We start from the raw sequence: 26956 nt of genomic DNA on the forward strand, positions 1-26956 counted from the left end.
AAGAGAAGTATTTCTATTCATCTTAAAGAGAGAGCGCCTTGTGTACTGGAGGGAGGACAGAGAAGGGAAGGATGTGAATGGGAGTCTGAGAAGACTCAGACCAAAAGCAATGGGCTGGGTAAGGAGGCTGGACCTGGCTACTGGGTGTGGTGGACTGTGGCTTGGAGTGTTATGAGAGAAGAACAGGAAGGCTCAGAGAGGCAGGAGCAGGCTGTGACCAGAGTGGAAGAGTAAGTAAAAGTGGTCCCTAAAGTGTACTTGTGAAGTCCAGAACGTAGCACTGTTGCATCTGGCTGTTCTGTCTGTGAAACTTACTGAGCAGTGCCCGTTTCTCTTCAGTGCGTGTCTGCTGTTAGCAGGTGCTGCATCAGCTTTCATACAAACACGGACGTCTCAGTTGTGCTGTGATTCGTGTCAGTACTGGTATGGATAGAAAGTCTGGTTTGTAATTTTTTTTTATATGCCATTATGTGTATGTTGCATATAAATTATGCGGTACACAGAAATCAAACAGAAAAGGAGAACTATTAAATTATCAAAGCTGCATGGGAAGAAAATCCTTGTGGCAGTCTGTGTAAATATTGCTTTCCTACCATTCCCTAATGCACACATGTTGTATGTGATCATCCCATTACAGCATTGTGGAGCAGCTTTTCCAAATGGGTTTGTTCCCTGTGGACTTGTTTAAGGTATAAATCAAGTGTGCATAGGAAAGGAGGCTGCTCTCATGTCTGCTTAGCCTTTGGTTCATGTCTCAAAGCTGAAGGGTGCACAGGGAGCGAGGCTGGAAAACGTGGGACAAGGATGTTTTCAAGTTTCAAGCAGGTGAATGCTGCTCTTTAGAAGTGGATCCTGGCCTCCCACTGACCAGAGCTCCTCCAGGATGTGAGGCAAGTCAGAAAAACAGGTCTTTATTTATGAGCAATATGGATTACATCCTCTTCATTGGTTACATAGAAGTGTCACGGCAGCTACGTTTGAACATAAAATAGTCTCGAAAGCGCTGGGGCTGGAGAAATGAAATTAGGCCCCCAAACCTCTTGGCCTTAATCTGTTTATGTAGTTCTCCTTTTCCTGCAGTAATATTTTGGAGCTGAATTCAGTTGCATGTTTGCAGAGTGTTTTAATAGCATACACTGAAGAGCACCAGCTCCCACGGGGGATGGTTGCTGCAAATGAGGCACTGGAGAACCTGCAGAGCAGCAAGGAGAACACAAAATATTCAGCAGTTGACTCCTTAAGTGAACTGGAGCTCCTGAGCGTGGGGAAGGAGCACACTTGTCCTCTGGAAAATGTCATTTAAGGACTGTGCAGGCACATGGATACAGCAGGTTCGTCCAGGTTTACTGAAGGCCAAGGGGATGCCACACTAAGGACATATGTGACCCGAGCTTCCCCCACCGCTCAACACCATGTCTTATGTGGAGAGAGATGCCGCGCAGCCTTTGCTGTTAGCAGTGCGGCTGCATCCAGCCCTACTCACAGGGGACTATCTGGCAGTATTAGCATGTTCCTGATCAAATTCAGAGGAAATTGGGTAATTTTTGTGTTTTGGTGATACAACAAAAGCAAAGGCTGAGGATGTTTGTGTTGCTGCTTTAGGAGCAAGGTCTCTTTTCTCCTGTGGGAATGCTCAGAGTTGAGGCACTGCTTTGCACAACTGCTTAATTTTAAGACAGTGTGATTTTTAGCAGTTACCAGAGTATTTGGCATTTGGGCACAGCACGGATCTCCAAGAACCAACCTAACAAAAACTGCTGTACCTTTTGACAGAAATAGGTGACATGTTTATTTTTTAGCAAAAGGTAACATACATCCATAATCTGTTTCTGGTTACGGACTGTGGCTTCCAGAGGTGCATGGCATTGCATGGCAGCCTAAATAGGTATCCATCTGAATCACGTCTTGCCACTGAAATCTCCAACGCTTGGATTGGGGCTGTTTATTCCTACTCTGGCTGAAAGCATTTGTTCCAGACTGCAGCAGCTGGCTGTACATCTTCTGTATTCTCTGGGTGTGCTTTGATTTGCAGTGAAAGACAAACACGTCACTGAGTATAGGATGTAGAATCCTTTTCTATTATTGTATAGAGAACCCTTCAAATGGAATATGAGGGATAAAAGGGTAATGTTATACCTGAAACCAAAAGGATTAGTTATGAACACTTTCACTTTCTCTTGTTCGTGTTTCAGAGCAATGAGTTTGTTCATGACCTGCACTATTAGGTCGCATATAGTCCTTAAACACACTGCAGAGTCTTTGGGGTTGTTAGCATTAAATGTTCTTGTTCAAAACCGAAAGTAGTCAATATTCCAGTGATCTTTCTTCTTTTTCTCCACCCTGATCATTTCTGATACAACAATTTTCGCTTGGAATCAAGTCCAGCAGAATAGGTGCCAGTAGTAAAAGCTTGGTTTTTACTGAGAACTTTTACTCCAGTTGTGAGCAGAAATCTGAAACTCCCACAAGGATATAAACCTTGTTTAGATCACTGCAAATCAGTAACTCTGCTGAGGATGACAGAATTGAAATCACATCCTTTTACCCCCTTAACTGAGTTCAGAATTATGGTTTCAATTGATTTTTGAAGAAAAAATCCATATTATACAATTCCACGGAAAACATTTCAGAGCTGCTTAGAATTTAAGGAAAGTTAATACTTCCAGATGCGCTTCAGAAAAATCTGATGTACTTGATTTTGCACCTAATCTACCACTGAAGTTATTGAGATGTAAGCTCGCAAGTCATTTAGTTGCTTTTCAAAATTTTACTTAATGATCCATTCCAGCTTTTCCAAAGTATGTATTTTCATGTATTTCAAAAACTGTTGTTATGACTCTTATTATGATTCAGCATTCCTTTGGTCTACTTGACATAAAGATACAACACTACAGATGTTATAGTTAATCTCTTTTTTCCTTACTAGAAAGAAAAATCAGTCTTTTGTTGCTTTCATTCCAGTAGAAAACATAATAGAGGGTCATAATGTGCTCATGAATAAGGGTGGAAACGAACTGGAGCAGAGAGACATGGGAAGACGGTTATGGTTTTTGCTAAGTGGAAGTGAAAGTTCTGTGCATTAGTAGTAAATGGAGAGGCAGCAGGGTAGCACTGACACGCTGCCTGATGGAAACGTGTCCTTGATCTGACTCTTACTGACAGTCAACTGCAATTGAGGTCTCCAAATGGAAATGGCTGGAAGAAAAACAAGAGTAAGAATTAGGTGATGGGAGAATGGTTGGCGGAGAAAACAGGTAGCTGCGAAGTTAAATACAAACGAAAACTCCTTTAGTGTAACGTCTTGCAATCGCGTGATGGCCAAGGCTGTAAAGGCTTTGCCCTTGAATGGCAGAAGGGCGTGGGGGATGGTAAGACCAGGGAAAGGCTCACTACAGAGCAAACATAAGAGAGAGTGGGTGGATAAAAGTTCTCAAATGTAAAAAATTGCAATAGCTGGAAAGAACAGAAAAGGAGAAGATTAAAAGGTTGACAGTTCAGAGGAAACACATTCACTTCTGTATGACACTGCAAAGAAATGTTATCTAAGGGTTTTGGTAGCGGCATTCTTTTTTTTGCAGGGATACAGTGCCAGTATTTTAACAAGGGCTATGTGTATCAGCATTCGATATCTCCAGCTCGGGCACTCTGGATTTTCCTGAAGAAAGAAGTTCAATGGTAGCATGTTCACCTGGTTCTTCAGTCTTGGGGTTTCCGTAGCTGTAGATGCTGGGGCTGTAGCACTTGTGCTGTTGGCACAGTGTTTGTGAGAAGGCACGTTCCAGTTGCAGCACAGATTCATGGCATTGATTTTGGTGGTGGGTTGTGGAGCAGGATCACAGTATAATAAACAGCTACGCCTAGTGTCTTGGGTGGATTGTGAAATAGCTCCTCCAGCACTGGTCCCTTATGGCTGTGTGCTTTTCCACCATGACTTTCCCATTGTGCATATGTCAATCATAATGCTTTGGAGGATAGTGAGATGATTAGAAAGGGATATGCCCCAAGGGAATTGTCCTGTTCCTATAAAGGGTGCATCAGCTATGATGGAGATGTAGCAGAAGTAGCCCCTAGCTGCTTATCCCGCTTAATTTTCGGAATTTCGTTGCAGTGGTTTGTCCTCAGTCTTGTTTTCATGTTTGCCACCACAAATCAAAAGGAGTTGCCTATTTGGACTCAGAAGGATGCTCCTTTTATCACATACATACCAGTTTGTCACTGGTATTAGGACAAGTTTATGTGCTTCTCACTGGATCTCAGATTGGCTGACCCGTTTTCAGTTTTAACCCATCTATGAAACCAGTGGTCCAAACTGTTGGCCTTGTCTTTTCATAACCTTCTTTTAGTAACTGAATAAGTACATACTTATGAGGCAGGACTGGATGGCAGATCGTAGCTCTATGAAAGTGTCTGTGTATTTGTGCACCTTATTCCAAGACCAAGTCTGGTAGGAAGTCTCAGCTCATGGGTGAAAATATCCTCTCTGAATTCATTAGGATATTAGGATTTAGGTGAGGAAATGAAAAGTGGATTTAGCTGCAGTACTGCATGCCACACTTCAGTGAGCTATTTACTCTTCAGGGGACTGAAATATTTCATTATTGGGCAACCAAGTGGAAGTAACACTGCAGAAGTTTAGTTGGGTATGAAATATCTACTCTTGCACAACATTTCTAAATTGTTGGCCCAATGAAAGATAACAATGGTTTTTCCCATACTGTTTTTTTATGTGTCCAGTCTCAGTCTCTGATTCTGAGCAAACTGGGAATGGGGTTTTGTCATCAGTGAATAGCAGATGTAAATCCATTTTGAAGGCAATTAGGCAGAGTATCTTTATTTTTGGACACAGTAAACTGCAAACACAAAATTGCTAGCACAAGATTGAAGGTTATTTACTAAGATTATATGCCACATACGATTAATCTCTTACCCACTTTTTTTTGCTTTCATTAGCCGAATTTTAACTTTCCAGGGGATCTGTACAGAATTCTGAGGGGTCAAATTACAAGGCTGAAAATACTTAGCATTGATGGTTGTGCGTGCGGAATATACTGCTTTAACTAGGTGCTTCTTGCTGCTCTCATGCAAGCTGCATCTCTCCCCCAGAGTCCCAGTGACATCATCTACCCTGAAATACTGCATATCAGCACATCCTGGAGAAATATGGCTGTCAAAAGGCCATTTTCTCCTGCTGTTCTGGAACAGCATTGCTCTAAAAGGATAACAAATGACATAAAACTTCCAAACAGATCGGCAGGGAACATAAGCCCATTGTTTCCCCAGTGCAAAGGGACACGTTAAACATTGTTTTACTTCCCCTACCCCAGCTGCTGTCGGCAATTGCTGATCAAACTGCTGAGTGCTGCTTCATCCTGTTTCTTGGCCACATATCCCTGCCACTTCCTTTTTGCCAGCCATTCCGTTTCTGAAACGGCCCAAATTGTTGAAGGTGTTAACCAAGTGTTAGCCAATCCAGCCACGCAGGCACAGAGCAAAGATCTTGGTGTGGTCTGTCTCCACCAGCGGGGACTGGTTGATATAAGCATGGTGAGAAGGCAAACAGTTCTCTAAGTTGTTTGTAACTGAGGACAGGTGGTGGGAACAGGGAGAAAAGCTACTTTAGAGGGCAGACCCATATTTAGGTTGGTTTACAGTGACTGTAATACCAATACCTTGGACCCAAAGTGATGTATTCTTCCACAAGTTTGATAGGAGGCTCAGGTAAAGCACCATAGGCTTTCTGTGATCTTTGTTACTATTTATAGTACAGCTGTTCAAATGCTGCTGGAAGCTGAGGAGACGATAGAGAAAGGGGCGTGTTCAATTAATTATTTTCTAAAGACAATTTAATGATGTCATGCAAGTTGGAAGCCATAATTTTGCTGTCAACCTTGTCCTGACTGTGTCCTTTTCTCTGGAAAAATGTACAGTGAATCTTCATGGCAAAAAGCATCTCAGTTTTAATTCATCATGCCTGCTATAATAATAGAGGCAGTTTTAAGGTTAGAATAGCATACAGACGAGATGATAATTATTGCTCTGAAGCTCTTCTGGAGAAGGCAAGAGGAAATTTCCCATTAACTTTAGCAACAAATACAGGAGAAGGTGACAAATAAATGCTTCCACCATGCTACTTCTCCATGATCAAAAGCCACTTGCCTAATTCCAACACCTAAATGTCACATGATTAAAAATGTATGAGCTCTCATGAACATATAAAAGATTGTGTGTAGCAGCATAAGTACTTCATTTAAATGCATAATTAATAGCTTCACTCAGCTTTACATTGAAAGGCAAGCTCAACAAGCCATATATCAAAGAGACGTACTGAAGTTTTTGTACCAAAGTAGCTTATTAGTGAAACTATGCTGATAACTTTTTCACTTTTAGACAGTTGGCTGAAGGGGAAAAAGAAGTTTGAAGCTATTTGTAAATTTTGGGAGGGGTCTTTGATATATTTGCGAAGCGAGCGAGTTAAAAAAAACTTCAAACAGCTCCAAAACGCAGGCACATCCAGTATTTTAACAATTAACTTTTACTTACCAAGAACGTAATTGGTATGTAAAAACATGTAAAAAGTTGCACATTGATAGTGGTCATAAAGTGTAGAAAATTCTGTGCTTGCTGTTATACCTGTAACCACGTACTTCACCAGAAGCCCACCCTGCTGTGCCTCATGTGCAGTTCCTGCAGAAAACTTCCATGGATTCAGAAAAGACAACATACAAAGCTTTTATAGGTTCAACTGTAAATTATGCATTTATATTATACCCAGTGCACACATAGAAACACCACTGCTTTCTGAGTTTTTGCACTTGTAACATATTAATTCAGCAAAGTGCTTAAAAGTACTGGTTAATTTTAAGCCTGTAAAAAATACAGTTCAGCGTTGGACCCAAACGCATTACTGTCTTGTTAGTTTTAGCTATCATAATTTCTGCTTTTGAAGGAATGTTAATCCAATCCACTTTTTCTTTTTTTTTAAAGTATATGCCAGGATTCAACTGTTTTATTCAGTTTGGTAGCACTGAGTTGGGTTATTTTATCCTAACTGATCACAATGACAGCTAAATGTCAGCTTCATTTGTATCTTAGCTCAAAATATAAACAGAAAAGTATACAAAAAGGAAGATGTTTTGTTACACATTTGTGAATAATTTTTGCTGTGTATCTTATGCCAAACAGTTTTGATTCTGCATGTGACTTACAGTCCAAAAGCCATATCGATAAATATTTCTGATTAAATTATTTTCAATATTTTGTATCTAATGCAGAGAAAACACTGCTATTAAAATAAATGCATAAAAAAAATTGGAACTTCACTGAAACATAACTCCATCAAGAAAAAAACACAGTATTTTTATATAACATTTTGGATATATTTTATGTCAAAACATGATCACCAGTCAAACTAGTGACATCTAGACCCAATACATTATTGTGACTTCTAAAATAAAAAATCAGAACAAAACTAAATTTATTATAGCTCTGCCTTCATTAAACACCATGTGTTGGTGATTTAAACACAACAAAACTCTAGTATTCTTCAAAAGTGTCTACTAAATATAATAAAAAGAATAAGAGAACAATTAACATTTAGTCTGTTACATTTAAAAAATTGGATGTAAATATCTCTATTGCCTGTTAGCTTTGCCTAAGCCTTTTCAACTACTACAAAAATAAAAAGAAAAAAGAAAACTCATTGTTCAAAGTCAAAAACATTCAAATCAGTTGATACAACATTACAGTACAGTCAACTAACATCATTCAAGGTCTCCGTTTCTCCGTGTATGAGTCCTTAGACCAGTGTTACAAACCTAGTTCAATGCAGTTTCAAAACTGTATGTTAGCTTTGCAAGATACTGTACTCTACTGATGGCTTTGGAAGAATGGGGTTGTGCTACTTTTGAATCACAGGGTAACCCCAGCCTCTCATTAATCTTATTCAGCACTGTAGTTAGACCAGCATTAAGTTTAGCACAAGAACTAAAAAAAATGGGAAAAAAAAATGAAGTAAGAGTTGGAAGCCAGGTGAAGCTGCCATTTGTGTCAAACAATTGCGATACGCTATACTAAAAAATTCTGAAATATCCACCTGTCCTCACCGCTCTGCCACAAACTAGCAAAGTCAAAAATACAAAAGTCTTCAACTTCTCGTTTTTGCAGAATAAAGCAAAAAAGTCTTTGTGCTCCTTACTACCAGAAGCAAAATATCCTCTGAGTTACCACATGTAATAGCTTCTGGATGTGTCAACTTGGGTTGGCTTGGTCTCTGCAGAACCATCCTTGTCTTTTTCACTGTCACCTTCCCAGAGATTAATAAGTGGAGGGTAGAGCTCGTTCAGTGGAATTGAAGAAGTCTTTTGCATATATTTTTTCAATGAATGATGGTAGTTTTTTCTCTTAAATCTTTTTGCAATATAAACAGAAATGGAGGCGAGGCTAATGACAGCGAACATGGATCCCATTACTGCTGCGAGGGCAGTGCTGGTTTCTTGGTCTGAAATATCTAGCGCAAAAGCTGCATTTTTTGTTGTAACATTAACACAGGACTTTTGTGTTTGCTGATGGATATTTGACACAGTTAGACACACTTCATAATCCGTAGATGGTTGTAAATGTGTGAGGTTATATTCATGTACATCAACCGGGACCCGAGCAGTGTACGTAATGTGAGGGTTGTCAATCTTCATAGTGGCTGATGACCATTTCAAATTGGAAGTCATGACGTTGGAATTAACTTTCCAAGAAACCAAGATTGAATGTGATTCAGCTTGCTTAACGTAGATTTTCAGAACCTGGGTACCATCCAAAAGCGTTCCATTCACCCGGATAGTGGCAACCCTTGTGTCAGCCCCTTCTATGTTTTGAGCAACACAGGTGTACCTCCCAGAGTCTTCAACCTGGATGTTGGAGATTTCCAAGGTGCCTTCACTACTCAGCTTGTATTTGTCAGAGAAACTTTCGACAGTTACTTTATTGCCAAGGGGAGTGACCCAGTAAATTTCTGGCTCGGGTTCTGCCATGGCCCGACAATCTAAAAACACTGTCATGCCGATGTCCAAGTTTAAGTGATTTGGAAAGGTCTCATGAGAGATCATTGGAAGACATTGTTCATTTGAATCCTGTATTAACACTTCCTTCACCTGCTGTCCTCTGTATTCTGGAGGCATAGCGCAAAACATGGATAGAGGTTCCATGAAACGGATGTTAGTTTTGTTTGAGTTGATCCAGTGAATGACACAGTCGCACCTGAGTGGGTTACTATGGATACTGATTTCACGCAGGTTTGGAAGGGATTCCACTGTCTTTTGGTAGACTGCATTCAGGGCATTGTTGTTCAGCATCAAGCTCTCCAGGGCAGGAACATTACGAAATGCCAAACGATGTATATAAGACAGCTTTGGATTGTTGGTGGCTTCAAGCTTTGTAAGTTCAGGCAGATTGTCCAGTGCATACCTATCAACAGAAACGAGTTCTCCCATATTATTGATTCCAAGCTCTTTCAATCTGAGCATGTTTTTAAAATCACCTTCTTGAATTTTATGAATTGGATTTTTGTTGAGATCCAGGAATTTTAAATTTGGAACTTTCTCAAGTGCAAGCTGAGGAACTTTTACCAACTTGTTGTCATAGAAGGAAAGACTTTCAAGACTATCCAAGCCTACTAAGGCATTGCCGGGAATGTCTGTGAGATACATACCTGCCAAAACCAGACTCCTTAAATTTGAGAGTGGTTTGAAATTCATATCTAGTATTCCAATCACTGGATTTTCTCCAATCATGAGAATCTCTAAGTTAGGAGTAGAATCAAACCACCGACTGTCAATAACCTTTAATTTGTTGGAGTTGAGATGTAATCTCAAAAGATTCTTCAGGCCGGAGAATGCATTTGCAGAAATGCTGCTGATCTGGTTGTGATTTATATATAGCTCCTGAAGATTGCAAAGGTCTTGCAAGCAGTAGTCAGTCATCTCCGTTATCTGGTTTTCCTCCAGGTGCAAAGTAGTAAGTTGAGTGAGATTTGATAGCCCCACATCTTTGATACTTGTGAAGTTATTTTGAGAAAAATCCAATTCTGTTAAGTTAAACAGCTGCTGGAGCTCATCTGTGGTCTTTGCAATGTTGTTGCTTTGTAACAGAAGGACTTGAGTGTCACTGGAAAGATTGCTGGGGATTTTTGTTAATCGAAGGTCATTGCAGTCAACTGTTGTGGCTTCCCTGTATGTTGACTGTGGTGTAAACCATGGCCTGATTTCACAGACACAAAGCTGTGGACATTCATTACTCTGTATGGAAGACTCAGTTAATGAATTCATTAACAATTCTAGCACCAAATGGCAAACAGTTAAAATGACTCTAACCTTCGCCATGCTGGTCAGCTAGTGAGTTCAGCTCCCCAGCCTCTTAAAATAACAACAGATCGAAAGAGTAATTTGTTATCAGGCAGAAAATGCGAAGCTTAAAGTTCAAGGTAAAAGGCTTGGGCATCCAGAAGATGAAAGATGATTTTCTGAGTTTAGAGAAGACAAGAAATGGTCTGAAGACTCTCAGCTACTCCTCCGTGTTCTAGAATTGCCTTCAAACCAGTATCTGAAGATATTCCTGAAAACAGATTAGAGTATATGTTATGCCCCTCTCATAGACAGTTCATATATTGTTTAATTTCTTCATACTTTAAAGAAAAATATCTGAAAACAATAATTATTTTGACATTTATCTCCCTTATGAAAATCCATCTCTGGTATAGTTAAGTTATGTAGGGTTTGGAACTCTCTTCTGTTTGGGTTTTACATGAGAAAACTCTCTGCAAGTTCCCAAGTGAGTGACTGCAAACAAACATAGAATCATTTGAAAATAAAACTTTCTAACGTCTTTTGGTTTCGCTCTGTAATATCTGTTTGAATGGCTTGAGAAATGGTAAAGATTGAGGATATGCTCTCAAGTGCTGCTAGGTCTCAAAAGAGTGTTCAGAGCATAATCCGATTGGGAGTCAGAGTGCCAGAGCTGTCCCCAAGGCTGGGATTTCAGGTGTGTGGAATTAAGGCTTGCAAAGATGTTGGTTTAGAAATTTCAATCTAAATGCATACAAACTTTGCCAAAATTCATCTGAGTTAATAAAATTGGTTCCAGATAACAGCTTAGATTTGATCCAGTTAAGCATCAAACAATAACCGTAAATTTGATTAAATGAATGTACTGTCCTTATTTTAGCTGTTTGTACTTCATTGTGCATCGCATGTGAATTGTTTACCACAATTCTAAATTCCTGTGAAAATCAGGCCATTTGTATCCTTTTACCCTGAAGTTATTCATGCAAGAGTATGTCTCAGTTAACCAAACAGCGTCCAGCGTACCTCAGAAAATCTGATGTGTTGTGGTTCTTTAATAACATATCAAAGGAAAATCTAAGCTCTTAGTAAAATCTTTCTAACTTTATTGAAAAATTAAGCTGAGAAACAGTTTGTTATCTGCTGACCTATCTAGTACCGCTGCTGTAAAAATCATGGATAAAGTTTTGAGCTTCTCTGTGTGTAACGTGCCATTCGGGGCCTGAGCCATTAAACGCAAGGGCTGCCTATCTCCCAGTGCAGAAGCACCTTGGTGATGGCGATGCAGTATGAACTCATTTTCTCCAACTACTGCTTGTGGTGGTGATTTCACGTGTCTAGCTGTATTCCTCTTGGCTCGTCGTGCATGTGGATATTGGCAGATGAAGTACACATTTACTGTATTTCATGGCAAAAGTGAAACGGGTTATTGCATGTGTTCAACAAGCTTTGAATGAAATGGAATGGGAATGGAATGGCCTCAAGTTGTGCCAGGGGAGGTTCAGATTACATATTAGGAAAAATTTCTTCGCCGAAAGGGTCATCAGGCACTGGAACAGGCTGCCCAGGGAGGTGGTTGAGTCACCACACCTGGAGGTATTAAAAGATGGGTAGACTAAGTGCTTAGAGACATGATTTACTAGTGGACAGGTACGGTTGGACTCTATGATCTCAAAGATCTTTTCCAACCAAGCAATTCTATGAAATACAAGACATACACAAGCAAGACGTGACAAATCTGAGGAAGGATTTAAAGGGCAGACCTCTGGAAACTCAAGGCGACACTGTAGAGCTCATGCTCTTATGATGGCAATTGAGACTTCTCAAACAAATGTTTTCTCTTTTTATGTAACTAAAATAATCAAATGGTGCTCTGAGGCTGTACCTAACAATGATAAACTGTAATAGCAGAAAGTAGGAAATAGCACCTTTTTCAGTTAGAATATAATGAAGCCTCAACCTTGTCAAAGCCCAGAGAATCCATTACTATATAAAGTAATAATGTTAAACACAGCTTTTAAAAATAGTTTGAAAATAGTCACCTAGATAGCGGTGACAGGAATGCTGTTAGTACAAAGCTTTCACTTCAAAATCTGGTCAGCATATTAAAAAAAGAAATTACAAAATTTTATTTCAGATGATGCTTTAAGTAGAACACACCAAATAGCGTTTTTTTGATTCTGACATTTTGTTATTTGTTCAGCAGTTGTTATTTTGGAGGAGAGGAAACAGGAATGTTAGCCAGAAAGCATTTGACCCTGTTGAGTTAGATTTTCTCTCTGGTAGCTGAGACTTGAATGAGACATGAGAAGAGCATGCTGGAGGGGGAGAAGCCAGATGTAGAACAAGCGTTCCTTCTCAAATAACTTTCAACTCATGGAAGAATTGAATAAGACATTAATTGCATTAAAAAAAAATAAATCCTATCGGCACCGTGATAGCAAGGAATATATTAACATAGTGTGTTGGGGAGCCTGGCATAAACTGAGTTATGCTGACTTTAATGGATGCTTCTCTCAGTAACAATTCATTTGTAGCTGACCCAAACTAGACGAATATAGGAATATTGATGATGTCCAGAGTTAAATTGATGTAATTCCAGATTTTTCAATTTATAGTATGTGCTAGTTAATAATGCAGGCAGTGATTTCACTCGGTAACAATTTCAGATGGGTACCGGAGGTGCCTTGGACTGCTCCCCTGCACAGGGCGATGTCTCTGGCTCAGTGAGGCACAGAAAGGAGCAGCACGACTGGGGCAGCAGCCTGCACCGAACCAGGTGCCACTCCAAGAGGCGATATTGCTCCAAACATTGATGCCTTCAGAGTCTCTCTTGTAACTTCTTCCTAAGTAGATTGAGAAGTCCATGCATTATAAAGCTATGGGCCTTAATGATGTTTTAGTATTGATTTAGCTCTGATGTAGTTACACAGATAATGTAATACTTTAAAAATGAAACTGCCTCAAAAAAGACTTCAAAGCTGCTTTTAAAGCATGTTGGAGCACATCTGAGAAAAAATTTGAACTCGATCTTTCCTTTGTTGACTATTTATATCCTCTTACTTGCACATTACAGTTATTGTTCATCCTTGGTAAGAAGGCATTTCTGGTTTTATTGAATAGAGTAGTCCTGGGTTTGTGGTCACTGTAGGCATACGATTGCACAAGTTACTAGTGACACTTTCTCTAAACTAGCTACTTTCTACTGTAAATACATTTAATTTTCTTTAACTGTAGAATATTCTATAGACGTGACCTTCACGTTACTGTCTCCAGTCTCCTCCAGCCCAGGGCAGCTTGGATAAAGATATAAATGAAAATCCACTGTTATATAGAAGTAAATTCTGATTGGCTCCACGTGCCCCAGTCCATTTTAGTGCTCTGCTTGTGTAAATGGCAGCCCACAGGCCGCAGCATGGGGGAAATGCCAAGTCATGGACTTCTGCTTTATAAAACCCCATCCATTGCTCTGATAAAAATCGTTACCAGTGAAAAAGTTCACTGGGTTTTTTTATATAACTAAATAGCAATGGCTACTCAGCTCTCATGTTTGTAAAAAGCAGCTGAGCGGTCACTGACAGATGTCCCTTTGCCCCTGGATGTCTTGGCGTTCTAGTCTTCAGAGTGTTGTCAGGTCCTAGACACCTCTGTGACCTTTAGTATCCAAAGGAATAAAATAACATAATGGGTTTTGCTGGAAAACTACGTTTCTCTTCTCAGGTTCTGAAGTCCTATCTAGAATTATAATCCCATCTTTCCAAATGAAAAGTAGACAAGATATGTATGTAGGAAATTTTTCTCCCTTTTTTTGTGAGTAAGGAGGACAACCAGGTTTTGAAAACAAATGTGTGACAGTATCCAGTTCCAAAGAGCCACCAATAAATAATCACCAACCCATGGGGATAAACTGGGGATGGCTCCTGGGAAAGTACTCAGCTCTCACTCATACCAGTGAGACTGAATCAAGAAGAATTTGAATGTTAGTGTGTGCTCCTTTCCTGCTGGACATCTCAGCATTTTGCCCAATGTTCTTTTCTTCATCTAAAACAAATGCAGTATTTCCCTGGTAGCTGAGTGCAATCCAAGCCAAAGACAAGTCAGAGCATTCAATTAAAAGATTTTGGCTTTTGAAGGCCAGGGAATGTTTCTTAAAGAAACACCAGTTCCAGAGCAGTGGCTCCAGGCTTTTTTGGATTACGGAGAATATCAGACCCGAAAACCTCCCTTAGGATGGAATCATATCACAAAATATTTTTTTTCCCTGAAAATGGTATGTAACATAGATCATGTCTTTGATGGCATTTCTTCAAATTCGGTGTTAAAAAGTTCTTTTGAAAAATACTAGGTTGGGAAACTTAACTAAACAGTAACGGGGTGTTACACCATTCTTTCAGGAGATACTGAGCTTCCAAAGGATGGCTTTTAGCATTCTCTGTCTTCCCTCTCATTTATTAAATTCATTTTTTCTAGTGCACTAAACCACTAGAACAGTCACAACAGCTGTTAACTTGATATCAACAGAAAAAATGGTTCATTTTATGGGAGAGATATGGAGGGAATTATTTTACTAGGGGCTAAATAAATGCATTTTCCATAGCACCTTTCAGTACTCAGTGCATTAAGAAACCACATTTCTGTCAGCAAGCAAATCCACAGTGGCTCTCTGGGATATTAGCTTGTTCATGTTTCTTGTGGGCAGAAAATGTGAACATCATTCCTGCATCTCCCATCCTGGAAGTACAGTGGGAAGAGTTTGTATGAGAGTTCCCTTTTCGGCTAGATTGCAAAAACTGCTTAATGGTGAGAATTTGTTTGGCCTATGAAATAGTAACAGGGAATATTTGGTTATGGAGCAGAAGACCCTTCATTTCAACTTTCCTGTGGAGTGGAAAGAGGTTTGTGCTGGCAGCTGTAGCCTTGCTGATGGCTGTTAAGTTTGTCTAGGTGTTCAGGTGATCCAAAGAATAAGCATGTCTAAGTCCACAATGCAACAAGACGAGACAGTGAAGGAACAATTGTGAAATACACTGTTCATAAAAAACACTCATAGTTAATTTGCTAACTAGAAAAAAATAGATCTTAAACTTTTTTTACTTGGTAATAAGGAGATGAAGGATTGTCACTTCTCTGACAATTGTATTAATGGTCACTATTAAAAATTGCTGAAAAAAGGAACCATATAGTTCGCACATGCCTATCTGGATGCCTGTTTTGAAACAGCAATAATACCACAGAAAATCTCTCTCTACAGTTAAGTGAAATTCCGGGAGAAATTCTTTTACACGGCAAGGAGAATCAGCACAGATTTTGGTTGGCATCCGAATATACTAAATGTGCCCAGGTAAAAGTCTGAGGGATCAAATACATGAAGAAAATTACCTCAGGCTAAGACAAGCAATTTATTTCACACTTGCTGTGAGCCGGAACACACAGATCCATAGTACCCACCCATCTCTCCACAGAAACATTTTCATACACTGAGCCTCAGTAATGTAGCTAGTCTTCTGGAAAATTGTCAGTTGTGCTAATGTTCTGCTAATGACTCGTGCAGCTCTCCTGTTCCCCCATCATCATCGTTAGTGAAACTACTGCCATATAAACACCCTCTGTCTTCAGCCAGTTTGGGAAAACTTGTCCTGGGCCACTGCCTCCTGAATTCAGGTGGGCCATTAGGAAAATGCATATTAGACACCCTGCCACCCATGCCCAGGGATGTGGAGCGTACCACAGTGACCGAATATTAGTGCCAAGACATAAGAACTGGTGAAGCTTCAGCTAGAACGTCGTGATCAAGAAAACCAAATTCAGACTGGGATCAATACAAAGTGTTACTCCACTGTCAGGGAAAGGAAGAGCCTTAGACAGGGATACTGAAAGAGGTTGGCTTATTTGGCCTGGCAAAGATCTAGCCTGAAGAACTACTTTTGCTGGAAGCAACACTGGAGATGAACTGGCCCATAATGAGCTCAGGTTGAGTTCATTATAGTCAGGTTAAAACAGTTTGACAAGTTTAAGGAAAGGGTATTGTGTGTATGTGGGAGGTAAAAAGGGGCTTGCCTTGCTTTGAGCTTTAGTAGGACCTTTGCAGTTCTATATCCATCCATTCTCTGCAAGAAAAAGTGAGCTACTGGTGCTGTACTACAGGTAAACAATAAATAACCTTGGATGGTGCTTTACGGGAGAGAGGCATTTAACTACTGCCACATGAATATATATGTGCACCCACTAAATCAGTAGTAAGCACAACACAAAACCTGGTCTAAAGTGTTCTGTTACTTGAGCATCAATGATCTTATACTTCCTAGAGAAAGAGCCTGGACTTGAACTTTAATAACCAGGACATTTACAGCTAACCTGCAGAATGGGCTCCCTTCCCAGGACTCAGATTTACCAGTGAAATCGTGTCTATTTAGAATAATAGGGAGGAATCATGCCCAATAACAAACCTTTTATATTGAGGTTTTTGAAGTCTCCAATGTCATTAGGAAAAAAAGATATTTACAAGCCTGAATTGTGTAAAATGCAGAAAAGTCAAGCTGAAAATGATGTGAGTCAGTTGAGAGAGCATGCCAAAATCTGAAAATGGGAGCTTGTTATTAAAAGCAGAGACAAAACCAAGGGCTACAGGACATGTAATAATGGTATAAAGCTTCAAAATGCATCCTCAGGGATTTATAATAGTAAAGATTTAGGGTTTTTTCCCCCTGCAAATAAGGCCTACTTCTTCTCTGTACACACATTCCATCAAAATAAAGTCAGTGTTGTCTCACGACAACCTTTGCATGCTTTATCTGTGTTCTTTTGAAAAATACTAGTCTTATCCCCACAGAAGAAATGTGAAGAGCATCCTATTCATAATGCCTTCACTGCAGAAACAAAATATTAAATCTTTAAAATTTGTAATTTATTGGGGTTTATTCTCAAGACTTGCATCTGATACAATGTTTTTCATTAAAATATTGAAGTAAATTTGAAGAAGAGAGAAAAATTCATACACTGATCTCAAGTACAAGGGGCTGGATACCACACAGAGTACAGTTACTGTATGTTGATGGCCCATCAAATCAACCACGGAATCGCAACCCAGTTTCTGTCGTCTGTTTGAAAATCTCTTGCAAATTACCATTAACAAGTCATATTGGAAACATCAGGAATAATAAGTGCTTTCCACACAGTGGGCTGTTGTCAAATTATATAGCCTGATTGTTTTTTCTTTAGGAAAGGAAAAACTCATAAAACCATTTAAAAGCATTAAAAACCTGAAAGGCAAGAAATGTTTGTACAGTAGTAATATTCTTTCACTAGAAATCAAACTTATTATCTACTTTCCTAATATGTTTATTTTCATAAAATAGATTAGTCTTGGGAAAAGATGGGCTGTTCTTTTATTGCCCATGACTCGAGTTTTCGTGTCTTGCTACGCAGGGTCTGCCCCTGTTCAGTATGAAGGCAGTAATAAAGCTTTTATTTAATTCAACAGAGAGAATCAAGTCTGTGATTACCTCCGCATACTTACCAGATACAATCATTTGACTTGATCAGCTTTCCTGACAGCCAACCAAATAACTTCCACTCCGAGGTGAAAAGCCAGTTTCACAAGACCTTGCTCGCAGCTCCTCCCTTCCACACTGAAATGCAGGACAACAACCTGCAGTTGATGGCAGACAAATTATTGGGGAAATTCTTTCATTTCCACCTGTACATGCTGTCACGCATTCATAGCCGTCGGTGTATTTTAAATGCAAGGGAGAGTTTAAACCTAATTGGTTTTAGGTTGTACAGTGTCTAAAATTTACGGAGCATAACTAATTTTGGAAGACCTGTTCCAACTATCTTTTGCCTTTAGTGTATCTGCTGGCTGAAGAATAAAAGAGGATCAAGACTAGAGAAATACCGCTTCATCTTCTAATCACATTTCAATAGAAATGGAATTCGGTCTGGGCATACTTGGATTCTCAGAACCTCTTGGAAGGATCTGAACATCCTGTTACCCACAGTGGCACCTACCTCATGAGGATTTCATACAAGAACAGCTCTCTATCAAAGTCAGTACAGTTCAAACAAATTTTGTTTTCAAAAAGAGAAATAGGTCTCTAAGAGGAACAGGGCATTAGGAGATTGAGCTGGACTATGGAGTAGAATTTCCTTTCTGGTTTTTGGCTTCTCTGAGAGTGAAGGCAGCTTGGCTACTGGAAGTGTTAATAATAATAAAATAGGGAGCACATGAGAAATATTTTTAATCATGAGAAATACGTATGCTAGAACTCCACAGGATTTTTCACAAAGCAACAGAAAATCCTCTTCCTCTCTTTTTTTGCTGACTGGCTTTCTGGCAGTGTGATTATTTTGCTTCCTACACGGTTCTAGATCAAACTCCAGTTTTATGAGTCATTCAGGATCACCCACAGTTGGGAAAGACCCCAGTGTGTAAGTAGTTGTTACTACCATAAATGATGCCAAAAAAGTCCTGTGCTAGAAATGGCAGCCAATAAATAAAAACTGAAATGACTCAGTATCTCAGTATGTATTTATAAAATCAACATAATAGCACTGGCTGTAGGAAATGCATAAGACTTGTTATTAAAAAATTATATGTGTGCATTTTTGTATATGTATATGTAATGAGCCAGGCATCTATGGCTTCAACGGTTTACCTTCAAGCAAGAAAAGGGTTCTTTTTCTAGTCCTTGTTACACTCTGCTTTGGTAATTCCATTCCCTGTGGCTGTACCACGTGTTTAGTTTTCGATTATTAGTGATTAAATATTAAATGGTATTTTAATGTTAGCCTACATCTATGGAATTTATATATATAGTGTGCTTACACAGACTTCAGCCCTTAGAATAAAATATTGTTTTATTGATTTTTTTCTAGGATTTATATGCTTGCAAGATCAAATTCTCTATTTCTGAGTGATATTTACATATAAATGTTAATAAAACCATATATTGATTTGACTGATATGGAGACAGCTTACTGTTCACTCAAGGCTGTGAACATTCCAATAACAAAATAAATGGACTTATCGTGGGAGGTGCTGAGATCTAATACAAAGTCTGTTAGCACCAAGACAAAGATCTGGAACTCAACCAAGTCAAGATGAGACAGAAGTAATTCCATTAAGTGGCCACAGATTTGGTTTTGGTACTACTCTGAACTACAGCTTTACTCAGATCTAAGAAAAGAAGTTATTTTCTCTCTAGTTAGAGACCTTTATTACCTGACCCTTCCCTACTCCCGCTCACAAGTCCTTTCACACTCCTGAATAGGCTTCTATGTGAAGTTTCTTCATTTTTCTGAAGACCTACTTCTTCAATTCACAACTGACAATCTAATGTAGCATCACAGTGGACTCAGAAAATACATGTTTTATGGAGTATATGTTTTCCATCATTATTTCATTCCAAAATTGTTTAAGTAGTATTGATTGGAACACAGAGCAGGTCATCTGCCACGTCATCAGGAAAGGAAGGCTCAATCAACTGAGAACGGGGAAAATGTTAGTGGCCTATGTTTAGCTATTTCTCTTTATCTCAAGCATCACCTAAATTTTGAGACTAACTTTGTTTCAGGTAGGAAACAGATCACAATCTTGCTTTGAGAGACGAAGAGAAAGAAACTAAGTCATTTTTAATGTATTTGTATGATTACAAATAGAGTTATAAATTGTTCCTTTAGCTGTAGCCCTCAGTCTTGTCATGGCAAAGTCAGCAGTTTTCCAGAGATGCGTTTATTTCATAAGTGCTTGCAAAATAAAGAGGTTCTAAAATTGCTGCCTATTGCAGAAAATATAAGAGAAGTTATTTCTCTCAAAATTTTAAGTTATTGATGCCTTATAAAGTCTTTACCTAATTAAGGTGATTCATTCAGGCATAGTAATGTTTAATTTGTATGTAATGGACTTGTTTTACTTAAAGGGGGCCGAAAGATAAAGGAAAACATATTGGCTAATGAATTTATAAAGAACACTTTTTCTGCTTTTACTCAGTGCCTTATACTATGATGAAACCATTTTAAAGACCTGTTTTCAAGCAGCTATTTAAAAACTCTTTCTGCAACTGGTTTGCTTAACTGGTTGTTCACCTATGGGTAAAATAAGTCATTTTTGTAATGCATTTACAAGTCACTGCAATCCACCACTGTTATGAGTGATGGAACTCCGTAACTATAAATATTTACTCTATTTCTGTTAGAGTGATGGATCATTTGTAATTTAAAAATTTAGCAAGGCCAATCAGTAGCTCATCTGCACCCTAGTAATTACATGCAGCACATTAGCAAGGTATGCATTTACTAGGTATTTTTGGACTTGCTTAATCAAATAAATCATGTGATGCATGAAATAACAGAAAATGTAGGATTCATTATATCAGTGATAAACACTTTCTAATTACAGAAAGGCAATCCAAGCTTTGATTGATATTTTATCAAAAAAATACAATGCTATTCTACCAAGTTTGGGTCCAAGTAACTTTTATGTGTTTCTTAGAAGTTACTTAGTCTGATTCTTCCCTGTTTTGCTGACCAGCTCCTGAAAATTACAGAAAACCAGGTCTGTTGTGCTGTATGCAAACACGGCAGTTTTGACAGCCCGGGGAGCTGCGCTGGCATCACAGTGCGTGTCCTGGCAGCAGAGGTACCCTGTGCAGTGCTCCCCATGCTGCTGCAGTTGGGGGTTAACGAGGAGTTTAGTGTGATTCCAATTTTCCCATAGGGACAAACTCCAAAGATTGCATTTTGCTGGATGACTCGAGTTACACTGACTGTACAAAAGTAGTTAAATCAAATAAAATTAAGCATTGAGGAGTAAATGATCTATCAGATTCCAGTATGGAGGACAAAGCTAGGGAACATCTCTCATGAACTGAAACAGCCCTTAGTCTTCCACAAACCATTAGTGTTATCTCTAAAACCTGACTTTGATAAAATAAGGACTAGTGACCTCTGGTGACATATTCCAGTGGAAGGGACAGATGGCAGTTACAGAGGTGGAGATCAGGGTTAACTGCATTGACAGTGGTGGGGCTTCTCCGGTTTTAAAAGGTACTCACGGAACACAGGGAAACACGGTTTCGGTCTCAGCCATAACCTTGTGACATCTTTGGTATTGAGTACATGCATATTAAGCCAGAACATGGTATTTCTGGAAGATACTATTCAGTACATGCACAAGGAGTGTCAAGTGGACATACCAGACACATCCTTACAAAAGTCTCCTCTGTCTCAGGGTCAGCTATGCCATTTTTCAGTCCTGTGCTTGACTTTCAGACCTCCTGCTTGTCTACAAAAGCAACTCTCTTGAGATAAAGTGACTCCCAGCTGACAATGCTCATCTCAGAAGTGGGACCTGCCCAGCCACACCTGGGGGCCCTTTGGGACCTCCCCACCGATGGTGGTGGAGAAACAAGCTGGTGGGTAAATCCTGCTCTAGTGCTCATGGAGAACCATAGCACAAAGAGGATCACCTGTCCTGCCCACCTGGCTGAGGTTTTGCTCCCTTCCAGTGCAAGGAGGGCCCTCTCCATAGGAGAGGTGGGGAGCTGGAGCTCACCCGAACTCACCGAGTTGCTGGTGGGAGCAGCCACACAGGCCCCCGCAGAGGTGAGCGCTGCCACCCCAGGGGCTGCTAATGCTGGAGGAACCAGCAAGAGGCAAACCCTGCCAAATAACTTGAGGGGCCTTGGCTACAAAAAGCAGTTGGGACTCCTTCTCTAATCAAAGCTGACAGATGCATAAATTGCTGGAATCACCAGAGTTTGTTAAATTAAATACCTGGAAATGAGATACTGATAACCTCTAAAATTCCTAAATAAAACCCATAAGTAATCTTTGCCACCAGTGTTAAATGAACCGCTTCACTTTGCGAGGTGGCTGGGGAAAATACTTTCCCATGTTACTAAAGGCCGGCACCTTAGGAGAGAGAATTATGTAGCAAGACCACTGTACCAAATAAAATAAGGGAAAGAGCTGTTTCTCTACTGTGCTTCTATAACTTCTGTGCATTCTCAATACAACATCCTGTTAAATATTTCAAGACTGTTACTTACAGTTGCTTTGCCCCGTCTTTCTTTAAGCTTAAAAGAAAAGAAAAAAGCAATAGGTATCTAGTCTATCTCAAATACTTAATCTTTAGAAACTGTGCTCCAGGTAAAAAACACAAGTTCCATTCTTTTGATAATTCAGCCAGCTGGAAAGTCAAGAAAATGCTGTCTTGTGTTATCAAATTAAGGCCTTACGAATTAGAAGTTGAACTTTTAAAAACATTTTGCAGTAGAATTTAAGAGCAGAGACTAATTCTCTTCCCACTGATGCCTTCAACAGGAGAATTAGGGCAATACAAAATAGGCCAATCCAGTATTTTCCTTCAATAGTCATATGTAGAGAAATGAAAGACGACATCTAAGTCACAAAACAAAATTTGAATGAAGTTGCAGGGCTTTAATCAGCAATGAATAAGTGAACGTGGTTTAGAAGAACTTTAATCTGGGTACCTCTTAAACCTGTACAGAGGCATGTTCTGTTCCTGACCTTATATAAGTCCAATAATAGAAGACTTAATTGCTCAGCTACAGGAAAAGAATGAGACTGGGAAAATCACTGACTAACTCAAACATATCCTCAGTAGACTGATTCTTGTCAAAGTAATTTAAGCACTCTTAGTCTTAGAGAAACACCCTTATTTACTAGTTTTACAACGTAGGGACAAAATCACTTTCTAAGCCACCTCCGTGGTTTTCTTTACTCTTGCCCATCTTTCATCCCGTAGTGGGTACTTGTTAACTGTAGAGACAAAACTGAGAATGGGAAGGGTTTTCAGTGTGCTTTCTTAGATTTGTGCAGATGTTCCTGACGGAGCTGGCATGGGGAGGGCTGGCTCATTCCTGCCCCTCTGCGCCCCCTGACCCCCGCAGGCATAACACAACCAGGGAAAACTACGTCAACTTAAAAGTTGTGTTTCGTGTAGACCTCGCTACACGCAAGTCATTTTTAAGAAAGATGTGTTCTGTATTTACCATATCATTTAAGGCCTAATCTTGCTAATTACTTCACTGCTCTTGACTAGAGCCTGGAATTTACAAATCCTGGGAGCACCATCTATCTCCCAGGATGGCATTTCCAACTGGGAGGAGGTGTAAAAATCAGCCGTCTTGAGGCTGAAATGCAGGTTCCCTGTCAATTAGCATTATATAAACAGTTAGGAGGAGAAATGGATTTATGTGCTCCCAAAAACTTTACATGGATTTTCTTCAGTTCTGTGACTACAAAATGTCTGCCAGGAAAAAATCTGGAGCTTGGCAGGATGAAGCCTCACACGTGTATTGTTCGTGTAACTATGGTAACCTACAAATGCCACCAGTGTTTCCATTTCATACACAAATGAGGGGACAGCTGTGGGGACCACATGTCTGCCAATGGAATAATATATCTGGACTAGGATGGCTTGGTCAGAAAATTACAACTCATTTATATTAATCAGGGCTTCAAAGAACAGTCACCTCCATAGTTACAAAGTGCACAGCAAAAGAAAGTGATTTTTATTTCTGAAAATATTTGGCTCTTCAGTAAACATTTTCAGCATCTTGCTACTTTGGAGGTTGAAAAAAAAAAATAGAATAAATGCTGTAACAACCAGTGCTCTTCTATAAATGTCACAACTTTTTTTCTTTGGTTTTGTCTTTTTCTGATGCTTGATCTTAGTCTGAGTGTGACACAAAGCCCGACCTGGGGCCAAGCGTGCTCCAAGGCGTTCGCCTGGAGAAACAGCAGTTCCAAAAGAGGTAGAAATAACATGGTATAGAGCTCTAACCCAACTACTAAAGCTGGGTTAGTGAAAACCCTTTTTCTAACTCATTGATATCATTAACAGAAACAAAAGCTTCGAAACGATTCATAAAAAGTAATTAAAACACATAAATCAAAAATTATAGTTTAATTTAAGAGTTTATATCATCCCTAATAATAACACCAACAAATCCACAGACTCAATAAAGCAAGTAAAATTACCTTTTCAGTAAATATTAAACTATTCGAGCTGCAGTACCAGTAATACTTGACCGGGGTTATGATTCATCCAAGGTGCTTTAAGTGTCCCTACGAAAATATAATCACTTGCTGGAGCGGCCGCCTGCCTTGGCAGCAGCAGCCTGCTGACAGACGGATGCAGCAGGAATACAGCACGCCGATTAGCAAAAGTTTTCCCTGGCTTCTGCAGTGACACGATACTGTATCGAAGTAAAACAAAAGGCTGCAGCATTCCCTCCGCGTGGGCTGCCTGCTCAGCTTCACATCCCAGCTGCAATCAGTATTTCTTCAAATACCATGGGGTACTTCATGTTTATTTATGATACGATGAGGAAAGCTTTAAATGCTTATTTAAATGATCACATTTTCTCCACGACTTGGAATCCAATGCACACATGGCTGGTTTTAACGCAGGGCTTCCATTCCAAGCCTCCAAGCTGGATCCAACTGTGCCTACACAGTTGTCTGAGCCCTGGTAAATCAGCCTGAACAGAAGTTTCTTTTTGCAGCATAAGTTTGGATGCGCTCAGCATCATTCACATCAATAAAAAAAGATCTTTCACAGTTAACATTAAAAAGTTTGTGCTCTTTTATACTCTATACAACTTGACAGAAAATCCTGTTTCCTTTAATATACAGAAGTAATACTCTTCGTGCCTGTTCTACGTCAATGGAAATGATTTAGAGGCATCAGAGTAAGTGGTCTATTAAAGCCCAAAATGCCTACTAGGATATATAATTTTATGGGGATTACCATAAAATTTTATTCAGAACTTTTTAACTGTCAAGGCAAAAGTTAAAGTTGAGCTCTTGCAGAGCCCAGGTTTTCCTCTTTCCGGGCAGTGGTGGGATCAGGGGGATGGATGCTCAGGACCCAGCTTGTCTGCCGTGGCTGCGGGGTGTCCCAGGGGAGAGCCCACAGTCTGCTGGGACATCACAGATCCCGTGCTCTGAACCACTCTTTCACCTAGGAAGCTTTGGCCATTGGTTCGATTTTCTCTAAAAGCGTCTGCCTTTTAAGTGAAATTCCAACTCTCAAGGCTTTTGGACATACTTTGGTGGGACCCTGACAGCAAGCGGGGCTGATGCGGTGACTTTGATCATTTGGGCATCTCTGAGGTCACCTCGTGTATGTCTAAACCACTCTCCATAAAAGGTTTATAGCCTCGTGTAGAAATGTCAGGATCGTTTGATAGTGATAGGAAAAGACCTGAAGGTTCACAAACTAGTTTTTATGGAAGAGATTCATTACTTGGGAACTACCATGCAGCTTCAGGACAAAAAAAATACAAGCATCCTGTGCGTGATCTCTCACCTTTGGACATTAATTTCTACTCCGAGTTTGGTGCCGTTACTTTTTCTTCCCTCGCCTCGTGGGAAAGAGGCACCGAACCAGCACTAAACAACTTAAGGGACGATGTAAAATCGCAGGCCAACATCTGCCGCCTTCCTCCCGGTGAGACAGAGCCCGCTGGCACAATGTGCGCTCTCTGCTCGCTCGAGGGGCTGCACCCGGCGCTCAATGGCCCCTTTGACTGCCGGCAGCCCCCAACAAAGGGGAGGGAGCGGGGCCGCTCGCCCTTTGTCCGCGCCGGGAGCGCCCGGGGCATCCTCTCCGCGCATCTTTTAGGCGGCGACTTCCAAAGGGAAACGCACCAAACCCCTTCTCCCGCTGCAGAAAGGAACCGGCGGAGCCCCGGGGGAGCAAACCCCTCTGCCGCGCCGGCTCCCCGCGCTGCGACCGAGGTGCGAGGCGGCCGCTCCTCCCGCATCGCCCCGCACGCACAATGGACCTGGCCTCGGAGGAAGGCGGCGGTCCCGGGCATCCCCGCTCACACTGCGCCTTTTATGCCATTTTCTTAAGGGCTATTGTTACGCCGAAGACGACTCGTCTTTTCAAATTCCTCCGTGTGAATGGATGAGGCAAGACATCTGCCGGGATGCTTTCCCATTCGCATGCAAATCGGAGGTCTGCGAGGCTGGCAGCCCCGCCGCGCCGGCGGCCCCTGCTCCGCTCCCGCTCCCCCGCCGCAGGTACACGGGATAACGGCAGAACTAGCGAGGGGCGAGCGGAGGAGGGGATGCCGCGGCCAAACACCGCATCCTCCGCCCTCACCGGTGCGATGCTGCACGGCCCTGACCCCGGGAGGTCCCGGTGCGCTACGGAGCCGCTCGTGCGCACGGCAAACCGCGCAACTTTCCCAGCGGCGGCTGGGAGGCAGCCGGCTCCCCCGGGAAAGGAAACTTTCCTCCTCGCCGGCCCCGTGCGAGCCGGGCCGGGTCCCCAGGGATGTCAGCCGGGGCGGGCACGCCCCGCCCCGCCCCGCGGGGCTCCGCTCAGCCCGGCTCCTGCCCTCCCTTCAGCCCAGCGGCGGCACTTACCGGGGGTCGCTGACCGCGGCTCTCCCCGGGGGCTGCTGCGGTGCCCCCAAGCCGAGCTGCGGGAGCAGAGAAAGAGAGAGAGACAGAGAGAGGAGGGATTCCTCGCTCCTCTCCCGCAGGAAACAAGAGGAGCGTGCGGAGAACAGGATACGCTACCGATCCCCGCTGCCCGCTCTGTGCCGCCGCCGGAGCGCACCTGGGTAGGCGCCGCCGGTCAGCTGACG

The 26956-nt window shown here is 41.0% G+C and overlaps 1 protein-coding gene and 1 long non-coding RNA gene across 4 annotated transcripts in view; one reads left to right on the forward strand and one right to left on the reverse strand.

Annotated features, from left to right (window-relative positions):
* Positions 1–26956, forward strand: part of LOC128853286 (uncharacterized) — an 88986-nt gene that overhangs the window by 56757 nt on the left and 5273 nt on the right. The window lies entirely within an intron of this gene.
* LRRN1 (leucine rich repeat neuronal 1) lies at positions 1–26956 on the reverse strand. 3 transcript variants are annotated; one of them, XM_054076873.1, is made up of 3 exons: positions 26733–26956; positions 17845–17976; positions 1–10602 (listed from the first exon to the last, which is right to left on the reverse strand). In XM_054076873.1, the coding sequence occupies exon 3, from the start codon at positions 10368–10370 to the stop codon at positions 8220–8222; it is 2151 nt and encodes a 716-aa protein (XP_053932848.1). In that variant the 5' UTR covers positions 10371–10602; positions 17845–17976; positions 26733–26956; the 3' UTR covers positions 1–8219. The 3 variants fall into 3 exon arrangements, 2 of the variants coding, with proteins under 2 accessions (XP_053932848.1, XP_053932847.1); XR_008451725.1 differs by lacking the exon at positions 17845–17976 and having other exon boundaries at positions 11–3195; positions 5670–10602; XM_054076872.1 differs by lacking the exon at positions 17845–17976.

Source organism: Cuculus canorus, chromosome 11 (genome assembly GCF_017976375.1).
Source record: "Cuculus canorus isolate bCucCan1 chromosome 11, bCucCan1.pri, whole genome shotgun sequence".
NCBI classification, from domain to species: domain Eukaryota; kingdom Metazoa; phylum Chordata; class Aves; order Cuculiformes; family Cuculidae; genus Cuculus; species Cuculus canorus.